Source organism: Peromyscus leucopus, chromosome 1 (assembly GCF_004664715.2).
Source record: "Peromyscus leucopus breed LL Stock chromosome 1, UCI_PerLeu_2.1, whole genome shotgun sequence".
NCBI classification, from domain to species: domain Eukaryota; kingdom Metazoa; phylum Chordata; class Mammalia; order Rodentia; family Cricetidae; genus Peromyscus; species Peromyscus leucopus.
This window is the reverse complement of record NC_051063.1, coordinates 44475434-44488070: the sequence shown is the minus strand read 5'-3', so window position 1 is coordinate 44488070 and position 12637 is coordinate 44475434. Positions and strand designations below refer to the sequence as shown.

General features: G+C 43.0%; 1 protein-coding gene across 3 annotated transcripts in view; it reads left to right on the top strand.

Annotated features, from left to right (window-relative positions):
• Ide (insulin degrading enzyme) overlaps positions 1-12637 on the top strand; it is a 97298-nt gene that overhangs the window by 30936 nt on the left and 53725 nt on the right. For all 3 annotated transcript variants that reach the window (XM_028882892.2, XM_028882891.2, XM_037206552.1), the window contains exons 3-4: positions 686-893; positions 4215-4384. In XM_028882892.2, coding sequence (XP_028738725.1) covers positions 686-893; positions 4215-4384 — 378 coding nt within the window. The remainder of the gene's footprint in view (positions 1-685; positions 894-4214; positions 4385-12637) is intronic.

Genomic DNA, 12637 nt, shown 5'->3' with positions numbered 1-12637 from the left:
AGAATCCCGTTATGTTTCCAGCTTAGGTGATGTAGCCGCAAAGAAATGCATTGCATCCTTTAAGCCAGTTTTTTCCTCTGGTGTATTGAGCTCCTTATTTTATAGATTCTTTTTTTTTTTCTTCCCGTTTTTCGAAACAGGGTTTCTCTGTGTAGTTTTGATGCCTGTCCTGGATCTCGCTCTGTAGACCAGGCTGGCCTCGAACTCACAGAGATCCGCCTGGCTCTGCCTCCCGAGGGCTAGGATTAAAGGCGTGCGCCACCACCTCCCGGCATGGCTCACACTTTTAACACTAGCAGTTGGGAGCTGGAGGCAGGAGGGTTACTCCAAGTTTGAGACCAACGTGGGGTACATAGAGAGACTTCATTTCAAAGCAGCAGCAGACAGAACATTAGAAATAAGAAAGTTTTGTAATAGTAGAGCTGCTCCTCAAACTGCTGAGCAGGGGCGTCACAGTCGGCCAATGTTGTCCCGAGTGATGTCCAGGCAGGGACTGCAGTCTGGTCTTCTTGTTTACTTTCTAAGCAGTGCCAGTTCAGAGCAGCCTCGCTCACCTCTCTCGGTGTGTGTGATGCTGAGAAGTGCAGACCACTTAGAGCTCATTTCCATCTACTAGCCACTACCATTAAAAAGTGGACAGTTACACATGTGCTTTCACTAATTACCTATGTGCTTTCTCTTCCAGGTTCATTGTCAGACCCTCCAAATATTGCTGGCTTAAGTCATTTTTGTGAACATATGCTGTTTTTGGGAACAAAGAAATATCCTAAAGAAAATGAATACAGCCAGTTTCTCAGTGAGCATGCTGGAAGTTCAAATGCCTTTACTAGTGGAGAACATACCAATTACTATTTTGATGTTTCCCATGAACACTTAGAAGGAGCCCTGGACAGGTAACACTGAATGCCTTGCAAAATATAGAATTTTGTACAGTTACTCACATTAATAAAAGTAGTAATTACTATTTTTACCAAGATGACGTCACCATTTTATAGTTTAACAAAGATGTTGTAGGGCTGGTCAGGCGGTCAGTGGGTGGCCCTTGCCACCAAGCTTGCTGACCTGAGTTTGCTCTAGGAGCCACATGATGGCAGGAGACACAAGTCATCCTCTGACCTCCCTGTGCGTTTCCCTCCTCCTCCCTGCCCAAGATAATGAAATACAGTATTTTTTTTAAAGAAGATACTCTGTAACCAGGTACGGTGGCAAATGCCTCTAATGGTACTATGGAGGCAGAGATAGGTGGAGCTCTGAGTTCCAGGCCATCCTGGTCTACAAAGTGAGTTCCAGGCCAGCCAGGGCTATATAGTGAAACCCCGTCTTTAGACAAAACAAAACAAAACAAAAAACTGTGTTTATAAAGCAGAAAAATTAATGAGAGATGTCACATTTTCACTTCGTGGTAGAAGGGTAATAATGTCACAGCCGTGAACTGGCCTTTAGGACTATAAAATATTATATGGACTTATAAAATTGTTACTAGCCCTTCTCATTGTAACTTTAACAGATGGTAAAGAGTAACCTATGACAGGGCCTGGAGGATGGCTCAGCGGTAAGAACACTTGATGCTCCGCCAGAGCCTCTGGGTTTGTCCCAGCACCCACGTGGTGGCTCATCGCCATCTATAACTCCAGTTCCAGGGGATCTGGCGCCCTCTGCTCCCCTCCTCTGGTCCAGACACACAAATGGTACACATACATACATGCAGGCAAAACACTAAAAAACGTTTTAAAAAACCTTGAGTAAAAGAATAATTTGTGACAGTGTCACAGATCTCTTTTAGACCCACTTAGTGTTCCGGAATGTTATGTCTTAGGTAATCTTTCTCTAGTTTCATACTTGTCACTGATGCTTACTTGGTGGATATAGAATTACAAACAAAGCAAAATCCCCTGCATGAGTGTGCATGCCATGGTTGGTGCTATGTGTTCGTGAGCAGGCATGCAGATGCCACAGAGTGCATGTGGAGGCTAGACAGCAGCCTTGCGTGTCCTTGCCTTGCACTGTCGTTTGCTACCACAGACAACAGCAGGCTAACTCTGCCTACCAGCTCCCCTGAGGAGTGCTGGGAAACAGGTCCGTGGTACTGCGGCTGGGTCCTAATTCAAGTCTTCAGCCTTTGCGCTGGAAAGGGCCTTCCTCACTGAGCCATGTCCACAGCTCAGACACAGACTATTCCAACTTTGAGGATTGAAAGCGTTTTATGGAGCAGGCTCCGTTAGGACAGTGTATTTCTTTTATTTAAAAAATTGTAAATTAGCCAGGTGTGGTGATGCACACCTTTAATCCCAGCACTCAGGAGGCAGAGGCAGGTGAATCTCTGTGAGTTCAAGGCCAGCCTGGTCTACAGAGTGAGTTCCAGGATAGACAGGGCTGTTAAACAGATAAACTCTTGTCTTTAAAAAACAATAAACAAACAAACAAATAAATCAAATAGAATTACTTTTATTTACTTTATGTGTATGTGGGAGTAATGTCACATGTCACGGGATGCATGTAGAGGTCAGAGGTGGACAGCTTGTGAGAGTCCCCTGTCTCCTTCCACTGTGTGGGTCCCGGGGACTGAACTCAGGTCGTCAGGCTTTGTGGAGACACCTTTGCTTGTCCAGCCATCTCCATCTTGCTGGCCCCTAATTTAATACATTCTTTTTTAGATTGATTTATTTATGTACTTATGTTAATGGGTGTTTTTTTTTTTTCTTCTGTGTGTACACCAGCAGAGGGCATTAGATCCCAAGAGACTACAGTTACAGATAGTTGTGAGCCACCATGTGGGTGCTGGGCATTGAACTTGGGACTTCTAGAAGAGTAGTTCTGTGGACTCAAGAAAGGTTATAGTGATTGCTTATGTTGGAGTTACAAACCATGTTATTTGTTGAATTGATGCTTATTAAAAATTCATAGGCTATTTACTATTTTATAAAAGCTTGTAATCATGACTTAGACTATTGTGACATACTTGAGGTTTTTTCATTGCACTGTTTTTTCCTGCTAATTAAAGTTTTTTTCTAAAATTCAAATTATACCTTTTAAAATTCAGTCACTTAATTTGTTTGTCCTGAGGTGCCTGAGTTTTAATGAGATTGCATACTGTGGGCTGTACATTTAAGATTTTTAAAACATTTTAAAAAAATTATTAGTATATGTGTATGTGAGTTGTGTGCATGTGAGATATGTGATGTGTGTATGTGTGTATATATGTGTGTGCATGTGATGTGTTTGTGACTGTAATGTATGAGTATGTGTGTGTATATGCATGTGTGTACATGTATGTGATAATTTGTGTGATGTGTGTGCATGTGATATATGTTTGTGACTGTTTAATGTGTGTATGAGTGTGCATGTATGTACAAGTGTGTAATAAAGTGTGTGATGTGTGTTTGTGACTTGTGTAATGTGTCTGTGTCTGTGTGAGTGTGTGTGGTGTGTTTGTTGAGGTAGAGTGTGTGTGTGCACATGCCTTGATGCATATGCAGAGGTCAGAGGGGATTTGATTGTCTTTCTCCTGTGGATTCCTGAGATCAAACAGGTTCTCAGGCTTATGTGGCAAGCACCGTTATTGGCTGAGATGGTTCATTGGCGTCTTAATAAATCATTAAGATTTGACAGTTATCAACTGCTTTCCCCTCTTTTGAGGAAACTTTAAGTCTCACAGACATGTCAAACTGCAAGTGTTAAGTAGACCACAGCTGTCTCTTACGTCAGTTTTGACCTTTTAATGTTAATATTCTTATATTTTCACTAAGTTTAGCATCTCTGGAAAGATCAACACCTCTGAATTTACATATGTCCAATATTGTATTTTTCTTCTATTACTTAGAACTTCTTTATATTCCTTTTTCTTAGAGCAATAGTACTTTTTTCTTTTCTTTCTTTCTCTCTGTCTCTTTTAAAAAATGAGACAAGGTCTCACTACGTCCCTGGCTGTCCTGGAACTCACTCTGTAGACCAGGCTGGCCTGGGACTCAGAGATCCACCTGCCTCTGCCTCCTAAGTGCTGGGGTTAAAGGCGTGCGCCACCAAGCTTGGCCCTATATTTTTTTCCTGTGTCTTGTGCATTTCTAAGCAAGCATTCTGTTACTGAGCTGTGTCCTCAACCCCAATTTCTTCTGGTCTTATGTAATTCATATTAACTAACAGTTTCAAAAATATTTTAAAAGCTGTTCTTTTAAAATCATAGCTCTCAAGTTGGGAATTCTGCCTGATGTTCTTAGGTTTGCCCAGTTTTTCCTGTGCCCTCTGTTCGATGCGAGCTGTAAAGACAGAGAGGTGAATGCAGTCGATTCGGAGCACGAGAAGAACGTGATGAACGATGCCTGGAGACTCTTCCAGCTGGAAAAAGCTACTGGGAATCCCAAGCACCCCTTCAGCAAATTTGGAACAGGTTTGTCAGTGCGATGCGTCAGCTGCTGTGCGCCTGGGTCTCACTGAATCTCCTGGGTCCCTGCACATAGTTTTGCACAAGTTTGCATAACTTCTCATTTCATTTCAAGTCCCATTCAAGTAGGAGTCCACGTATTTCAGGAGTGGAACAGTTAAGAGCTGTGTGTGGTTACCAGCCAGGGCTTCGAGCATGCTAGGCAAACATTCTAAATGAAGCTACACCTCTTTTGTGTCTTTGAAACTGAGTCTTGCTTTGTATCCCAAGCTAGCCTCAAACTTAAAATCCTGCTTTAGCTCTCCTGCTGCCAGAATTACAAGCAATTACCCAGCGAGGTGACTGCTTTTAAAAGTGCTTTACTTAAACTATGAACCGATGATAATATATTATTTAGTATACTTATAAATTTGTTTATTTTCTAAATTAACTTCTTTAAGTTTAGATACTATTTCATAGACATATAATAGCATATAATAGAGAAATTGACATAACTATAGAATTAGGTGTTTGTAGAAGTTAATAACAGTGGCTTCCTAATTGTACTCTTATATAAATCTTCCTCCTTCCCTTCCCTCCCTCCCTCCCTCCCCCCTCCCTCTCTCCCTCCTCTCCTCTCCGTTCCCCTCTCCCTCTCCCTTTCCCTCCCTCTCTCCTTCTGTTCTTTCCTTCTCTTTTTCTCTCTCCTTCCTTCAGACAGAGTCGTTTGTATCTCAGGCTGGCTTTATCACATTCTGTGGAGGATGAGTGATCTTGAACTCTTGATTTTCCAGTGCTAGGATTACAGACCTGACCACCACATTATTTCTTTTTAAATCTGAATCCCTGCTTGGTGTCTACGTGGCTTTTCCTTTTTCTTTTTTCTATACATACCTTTGGTTTTAGTTCTATAGGTTTCAATAAATTGGAAGCCTTTGTCCTTCCATGTTTGGTTTTGGGATTTGATTGAAGTGGGAGCAGTTGAGTGTTTTCACAAGCAGTCTTGGAACGGGAAAGGAGAAGATGCAGCTGTGCTTGTTCTCCGTGACCTGCTCGTCCTGTTGTAAAACCCCAGAGACACCAAGAGCAACTGGGTGTAGTCACTCGGGAAGGAAATAAAGGAGGAAAGGAAGGGGTGGGTGGCCCTGCTTGACACATCGGTGGACCAGAAGCAAGTGGGAGGACCCTTGGGTGGGGCCGTGTTTCTGCTGTGGGTGACACTTTAATTGTCTGTATGCTAAATTGTTAGGTAATTTTGTGTAACAAGTTCCAAGGTTATAAATGGGGCCATGTTTACTTTGTTGGTCACTTGTCAAGTTATTTTTTTATTTCTCAGAACGTAAAGGTTCTACACTAGCAGGGCCAACAGGTGGGGATGGAGGCAAGGCAAACCCGAGATTTCCCAGGAGTCAGATCAGGCATGATTTCCCAAGGTCATCATCTCTTTCCGCCTTGCTGGTTTTTATTGAATGCTGTGTTAACAAGCATTTTTCTTTAAGTAGAGCATTTTACTTAGTTAATGGCTTATTTTTTTGTTTGGTGTTTTGAGACAAGGTCTCCTGTGTAGTCCATTTAAATTAAAGTCTCCATTTTCTTCCTCAGTCCCCTGAGGGCTGTGGTGACGGTTGTGTGTGTTATTCATGTGGCCCACACTGGCCTCAGACCCACTGTTGTGATCCCATTCATGCAGTCCAGGCTGAGCTCTGTTACAGGTATGCACCACTACATCTGGCCTCCTTTGCCCACAGTTGGATCGAGCTATTTGTTTTTTGACACAGAGTTTCTCTACATAGTCCTCGCTGTCCTAGAACTCACAATGTAGACCAGGCTGGCCTTGAACTCACAGAGATCCACTTGCCTCTGCCTCCCAAAAAGTTGGGATTAAAGGTGTGCGCCACAATGCCCGGTGGAATAATTGATTTTAAATATAACATATTTATGTAAATGGATCATTTTGATCATCATTTTTGTGTATATCTGTGTGTTCTGTGTATGCTATGTTTGTATGAGTGTTTGTGGAAGCCAGAAGAGGGTGTCAGGTCTGTGGAGCTAGAATTATTAGGCGGTTGTGAGTCACCTGGTGTGGGTGTTAGAAACAGAACTTGGGTTCTCTGCAAGAGCTGTATACATTCTTAACTGCTGAGCCATTTCTTCAAGCCCCCAAATCTAATTAGATTCACAAAGAAATGTAAAACTAGTTCTAGAGTTTTCATTCTGAATATAGTTTGAACTGGAGTTCTAGTGTATTCCATTCTCAAACCAACCGTTGGACCAGCAAGATGGTTTAGCCTGTCAAGGCACTTCCTGCCAAGCCTGACCTGAGCTTGATCCCTGGGACCACACGGTAGAAGAAGAGAGGTAGCTCCTGCAGGTTGTCCTCTGACCACATGCACACCCACACAGTGGATACCCAATAAATACATAAATAAATACATAAATACATAATACATAAATAAAACTAGCTGTCACTTTGCTGTACTTAGACCAAGCATAGTCAATTTTGTTTTTATTAACTACACAAATAGGTGGGATCTTTTTGTTTGTTTTTGAGACATGGATTTTCTTTAACAGCCCTAGCTGCCCTGGAACTCACTCTGTAAACCAGGCTGGCCTCGAACTCACAGAGATCCGCCTGCCTCTGCCTCCCAAGTGCTGGGATTAAAGGTGTATGCTACCATAGCCTGGCCAATAGGTAGGATTTTTGTAACAGCTCTTTATATAGGATAAAACCAGTGAGAGAGAAAAGCTTCAATGGCAGGTACATACAGAGTGGAGAGTATCAGTCACAGATGCCGCTTCTCCTCTGATTCCTAGTCATGGGCATGCTAGTTATACTCTGCGATCTCTAGTTCCAGCAGCAGTCCAGTTAGCAGCGGCTTAAATGCCTTTGTGCTACAAATCAAAACCAGTCGCTCTACCACTAGGATTTTTGGGTTTCAGTCAATGAACAGCTTAATCATTGTGGTCTTTTGTAATAATCCAAGAATGTGGTTTATACATTGCAGAATCATTAACAGAGGAGGCCTTCAGTTACACTGCTGAAAGCTGCGATATAGTCTGAGGATCAGATTTCTACTTCTGTAATGTGACCATTCATAAAGGTTATGACGCCAGTGTGTACTGCACAGATGTTAATTCCTGGTCCTATGTCAGGGTGAGGCATCTATACAAGGCCTTCCTAAGCCTTTGCCTTAACTTCTGTTCTAGTCTTTCCTACTTTAGTTTACTTCTGAAACCTCACTCTGTTGCTCCATAGACCAGGCTGGCCTGAAATGAAGAGATCGCCCTGCCTCTGCTCCTGAGTGCTGGGATTAAGGGTGTGTGCTACCACATCCAGCCTCCTTACCCTGTTTGGTTGACTAAAGCTGAGTGTGGATTTTCTGTAGAAGTCCAGTCCAGTCAGAGGTGACCCTCGAATGTAGTATACTTGACTGTAGCAGAAAGTTGAAATGAACAGAATGTTCTTCTGAAAGGGCCAAAGCTAGTAAACATACAAAAAGAAAGTGTGCTGGGCGGTGGTGGCGCACGCTTTTAATCCCAGCACTCGGGAGGCAGAGGCAGGCGGATTTCTGTGAGTTCGAGGCCAGCCTGGGCTACCAAGTGAGTTCCAGGACAGGCGCAAAGCTACACAGAGAAACCCTGTCTTGAAAAACCAAAAAAAAAAAAAAAAAAAAAAAAAGAAAGTGTACAGCTCTTACCACTCCATGCTGAGAAAAATTATGAGTAGCCAGGAACAAGTATTTGTCTCATTTCCCCTGTGTTCCGTTAATGTACGAGTTCAGGCTGTCTTTTATTCGCATAGTAGGTCATGCCTAGAAGCAGCAAAACAGTGACAGAGAGAGCAAGACTCCCCAGGAGCCCAGGCCCGCTGATGATCCTTCTTCACTCGCTGTAGGCTGGCATGGAGGAGAAAGGCTCTCCATGCACTTTGATCCTGAGCAGGCTACAGGGCCTCCAATGAGAGGCTTCCTGATAGGTCCTGTACCTTCTGTCCATGGGGATAGCCCAGCAGTTAAATGACATTTTTATTCTGCGTTTTGGCAGAACTAAAGGGGCGGCACCTTCATGACTGCAGCTATCAGTTCTGAGTCCACCAGTGTCCACAGAGTGAGGAGCTGTGGCCAGCAGATACACCAGTACCAGATTTCTACACTGGCTGGCCGATGCCCACATTCCCTCGGGCTGCTGTGAGCTGAAGGTCTGTCCAGTCCCTGCTGTCACAGATATCTGGGTCAAAGCCACCTTCCAAAAGCCGCTGAGAATAAAGTATCCTATCAATGCAGGCTGGTAACAAGGAAACAGTATCCTGAGAATCATTTATAAAAACATGGTGGTGTGTGATGGTGTACCCTGTAATTGCTGTATTTGGGAGATGGAGGCTAGAGGATCAGGAGTTCAAGGTTATCCTCAACTACATAGTGAGTCTAAGGCCAGCCTGGGTCATATGGTACCCTATCACAAACAAAGGTAGGGTACTGCTGATGTGGAGGATGGAATATGTGTAATGCATAGGATTAGATCTTTGCTTCAGTGGTCACTCAGTGCTTTATCTGAATTCTTCACAAAGTTCAGTGGACATAATCAGTGCTATACCAGCCATGATCTGCAGCCTAAAGCAGGCACAGCATCAGCTCCTGCCACCTGGGCCAATCAGAGGCAAGCAGAGCTCACTCTGGGCTAGTGGTGGCTTCTTGCCCTTGACTTTCTGACATGACACCTTTGTAATAGATGTGATGTTCTTCCGTTGGGCATGCGGTGTTTGTCTCTCTGTGAAATAGTAGGTAATGATCCTCAATGCCTTCCCTGCCTGATTCTGATGCCCTTAATTCTATTACTCATTCTCTGTTCATTATCGTGTAGAGACAGTGAGTAGAAAACCCTTTCTACTGTTTGGTGGGCCAGTGGCACAGTGATTGCACAAAAAGCAGGGTCACTGCTCCATTCATTCTGTCCATTTACCAGTTTTCAAAATGGCGTGTCGGTTCCCTGCCGTCCTTCGGAGATGACTCATTTATTTTTGAGTATCACAGTCCATTTGTGGATGTAGAAATACTGGCTATATTTTAACTGACTTAATTGTTTCTACTCTCTGAGCTTTTCCATGGGCCTTGTGTTCTTGGGCCCCTTTGCCTCCTTCCTTTTTTTCCCCCAAAGTAGTTGAACATTTTATTCAGAAGCAAAGTAAAATTACGGTTTGCTACACTGGGAGGGAACAGTGGGGCCATCAGACCTAAACTACTCAAGGGCATTTATTTCTGTAAAAAAAAAAAATCATTCTTCCTTCTTTTGCAGGGAGTGGGGGGGTGGGGGGGTGGGAGTGGGTAGGGGTAGGGGTGGGGGCCCTTCGAGAAAGCGTTTCTGTATGTAGTCCTGGCTGTCCTGGAACTTGCTGTATAGACTAGGTTGGCCTTGAACTCAGAGATCCCCTGCCTTTGCCTCCTGAGTGCTGGGATTAAAGGTGTGTGCCACCACCGCCCGGCTTTAGAAAAGCATTCTTATTTATTTATTATTCCTTTGTTTTTGCGATGCTGGTATAGAACTCAGCCCATGCCTGCTCAATGAGTCATCCACCATTGAGTTACACTCTTTACTCCCACGTTTCTTTTGGGGCTGTATAGCTATGGAAAGCTAGAAAGTTTGCTAAAACAAGAACCAAATCAATCAAGTGTAGAGGTATTTTGTGATAGTGCTTAGGAGGGTCTCCTGAGGTCTGCTTTTTAGAACACATATCTTATACTTGGTTATATTTTCTAGAAAAATTCATATGCATAAAAAAAAAACAACTGTAGTATCTTCCAGGATTTTTAGAATACCAAGAAGAAAAGATTTATAAATTTTTTCCCTTTATTATTTAATGTGTATAAGTGTTTTATCTGCATGTGTGTACGTACACCACATGTGTGCCAGACGCAGAGATCAGAAAAGGGTGTGAGATCCCATGAAACTGGAGTTTGGGTCTGGAACTGAACCCAGGTCCTCTGAACCATCTCTCCAGCCCCCAAGAAAGGGCTTTAAAAAAAGTATATACTGAAGCCGGGCGGCGGTGGCGCACGCCTTTAATCCCAGCACTCGGGAGGCAGAGGCAGGCGGATCTTTGTGAGTTCGAGGCAGCTGGTACAAGTGAGTTCAAAAAAACACAAGAAACTGTTCGAAAAAAAAAAGTATATACTGTTCCAGCTAACTGCAGCTGATGTTAGCATGAGCATAATGTTCTAAACCCTGGGTCTTCAGAGCACGGAGGACATGGCTGTGCTGTCGGTCGGTTTGGTCTTTGCCTGAGCACCTTTACTATTACACACATAGGTGGAGATACCTATAGTTTTTTTTAATTATTGATTTTTATTTACTTATCTTTATGTGTATAGGTATTTTACTTGCATGTATATCTGTGCACCACATGTATGGTTGGTGCCCACAGAGGCCAGTGTCACATTTTCTAGGACTGGAGTTACAGACAGTTGTGAGCTGCCATGTGGGTGCTGGGGATTGAACCCAGGTCCTCTGGAAGAGCAGTCAGTGCTCTTAACCGCTAAGCCATCTCTCCAGCCCCGAGATACCTATAGCTTCTAAGAGATATCTAAAACATCATACTGACTCCTTCTCACAGTAGAAGAAATGCATCACTGGCCTCAAAATATATGGGGAAGTCAATTTTAGTTTCTTGAAAAATTAGAATTTGGATTACTAATACTGTTTATAAGCTTTTTTGTCTTAAATACAATTTCAAATAGTTGTTACAATGAAAATATACAGTACATTAGCACTAAGTTTGTACACTTTTTTGTATTAAATAAAACTTAAAATGGTTGTTATAATGAAAATACAAGTGCATTTAATGGACTTTATAATTTTCACAACCCTCTTCACATACATATCGCACAGTCTTTTCCTTGTGGTGTTGAGGATGTGCCGTGCACATGCTAGACAAGCATTTTCACTGCTGAGCTGCCTCCCCAGCCTCCTTATCCTGTTTCTTAAGCTGCCTGTCTCACAGCGGGGAGTGAAGGGGTCCCGCCCTTGACCACCGGGCTTGTCTCCATGTCACCCAGTTTACAGATAAAATCCATGACCCCTTTGAGATGTTTGGAGGCCTTTTCAAAGTTACTTAATTTTCACTTGATGGCGTCAGGACAAGAATTCCTGAATGTCCCAAATGCTAGCCAAGGCAGGATTTCGTCCAGCAGACCTAGGGTGAAAGGGTCACAGTCAGCATCCTGACGTCCTTGGTCCAGAGCTAGGGCTTGCTTTAATATTGACAGAGCCAGGTCGGATTCATGATCCGAGTAGCAGCATTTTAATTTGGTACAAATGACCCAGCTGAATTAGCACTAATTTAGGGCAGTGTGTGTCTGCAGAGTGAACTGTTGATTGTTATCTCAGCTATATTCACATTGTTCTCTACCTGTGGGGTTTTGGGTAGTAAACGGTCATCAGGACATTTATTGAGCTTTCTTCTCTACTTTTCTAGCTATAGTGTTTATGTTTTCCCATTTGGAATACATGCATCTTTTTGTGTGATATATGCATAAGCCAGGATTCCTTCCCACACTTCACTACACACAGGTCCCTAATATACAAGGTCTTTATCACAGAACACCACTGATTTTGACATGCACTTTCACCCTAATTCTCGTAAGAGAGCTCACACCAGCATGCCATGTCCATCACTTGAGAGCTGTAAAAACAACACTGCATCCTATTTTTCCCAATTTAGATGAAACCCATGAGAATCCACACCACAAATTTAATGCTTCTTCCCAAAATAGTAAACTTGTTCTTTTCTTTCCACAAGTAACTTGGTAAGTTCCGAAAAGATCCCCCAGTGAGTCTGTCCAATTAATTGTAGGATGCATGGGGAATTGAAAAACCAAAGCAAGTGAGAGTGGAAGCCAATGGGTCTCGTTTTATCTAAAAATGTCACAGTGCCTGTCTCCTGAAGGTTTGAACAAGTTTTTCATTTGTTTGCTGTCGTTTGAGACAAATGTTTAACTCAGGCTGACCTGGGGCTGCAGTCCTTCTGCTGAGCCAAAGAAGCACAGCTTTCATAAGCATTTCCAGTTCCTTATGGAAAACTCCAGTTGAAAATATGACTAGTTAGCCAGATGTGGTTTTGACCCCAGCACTCAGGCAAAGGTAGGCAGACCTCTGAGTGCAAAGCCAGCTTGGTCTATATGTATCAATTGAGCCTGGGATATAAGAGACCCTGCCTCAAACAAACAAGCCAATAAAATTAATGCTCTATTTTTATTGTATTGCTCTGCCCTGTTTATTCACTATATG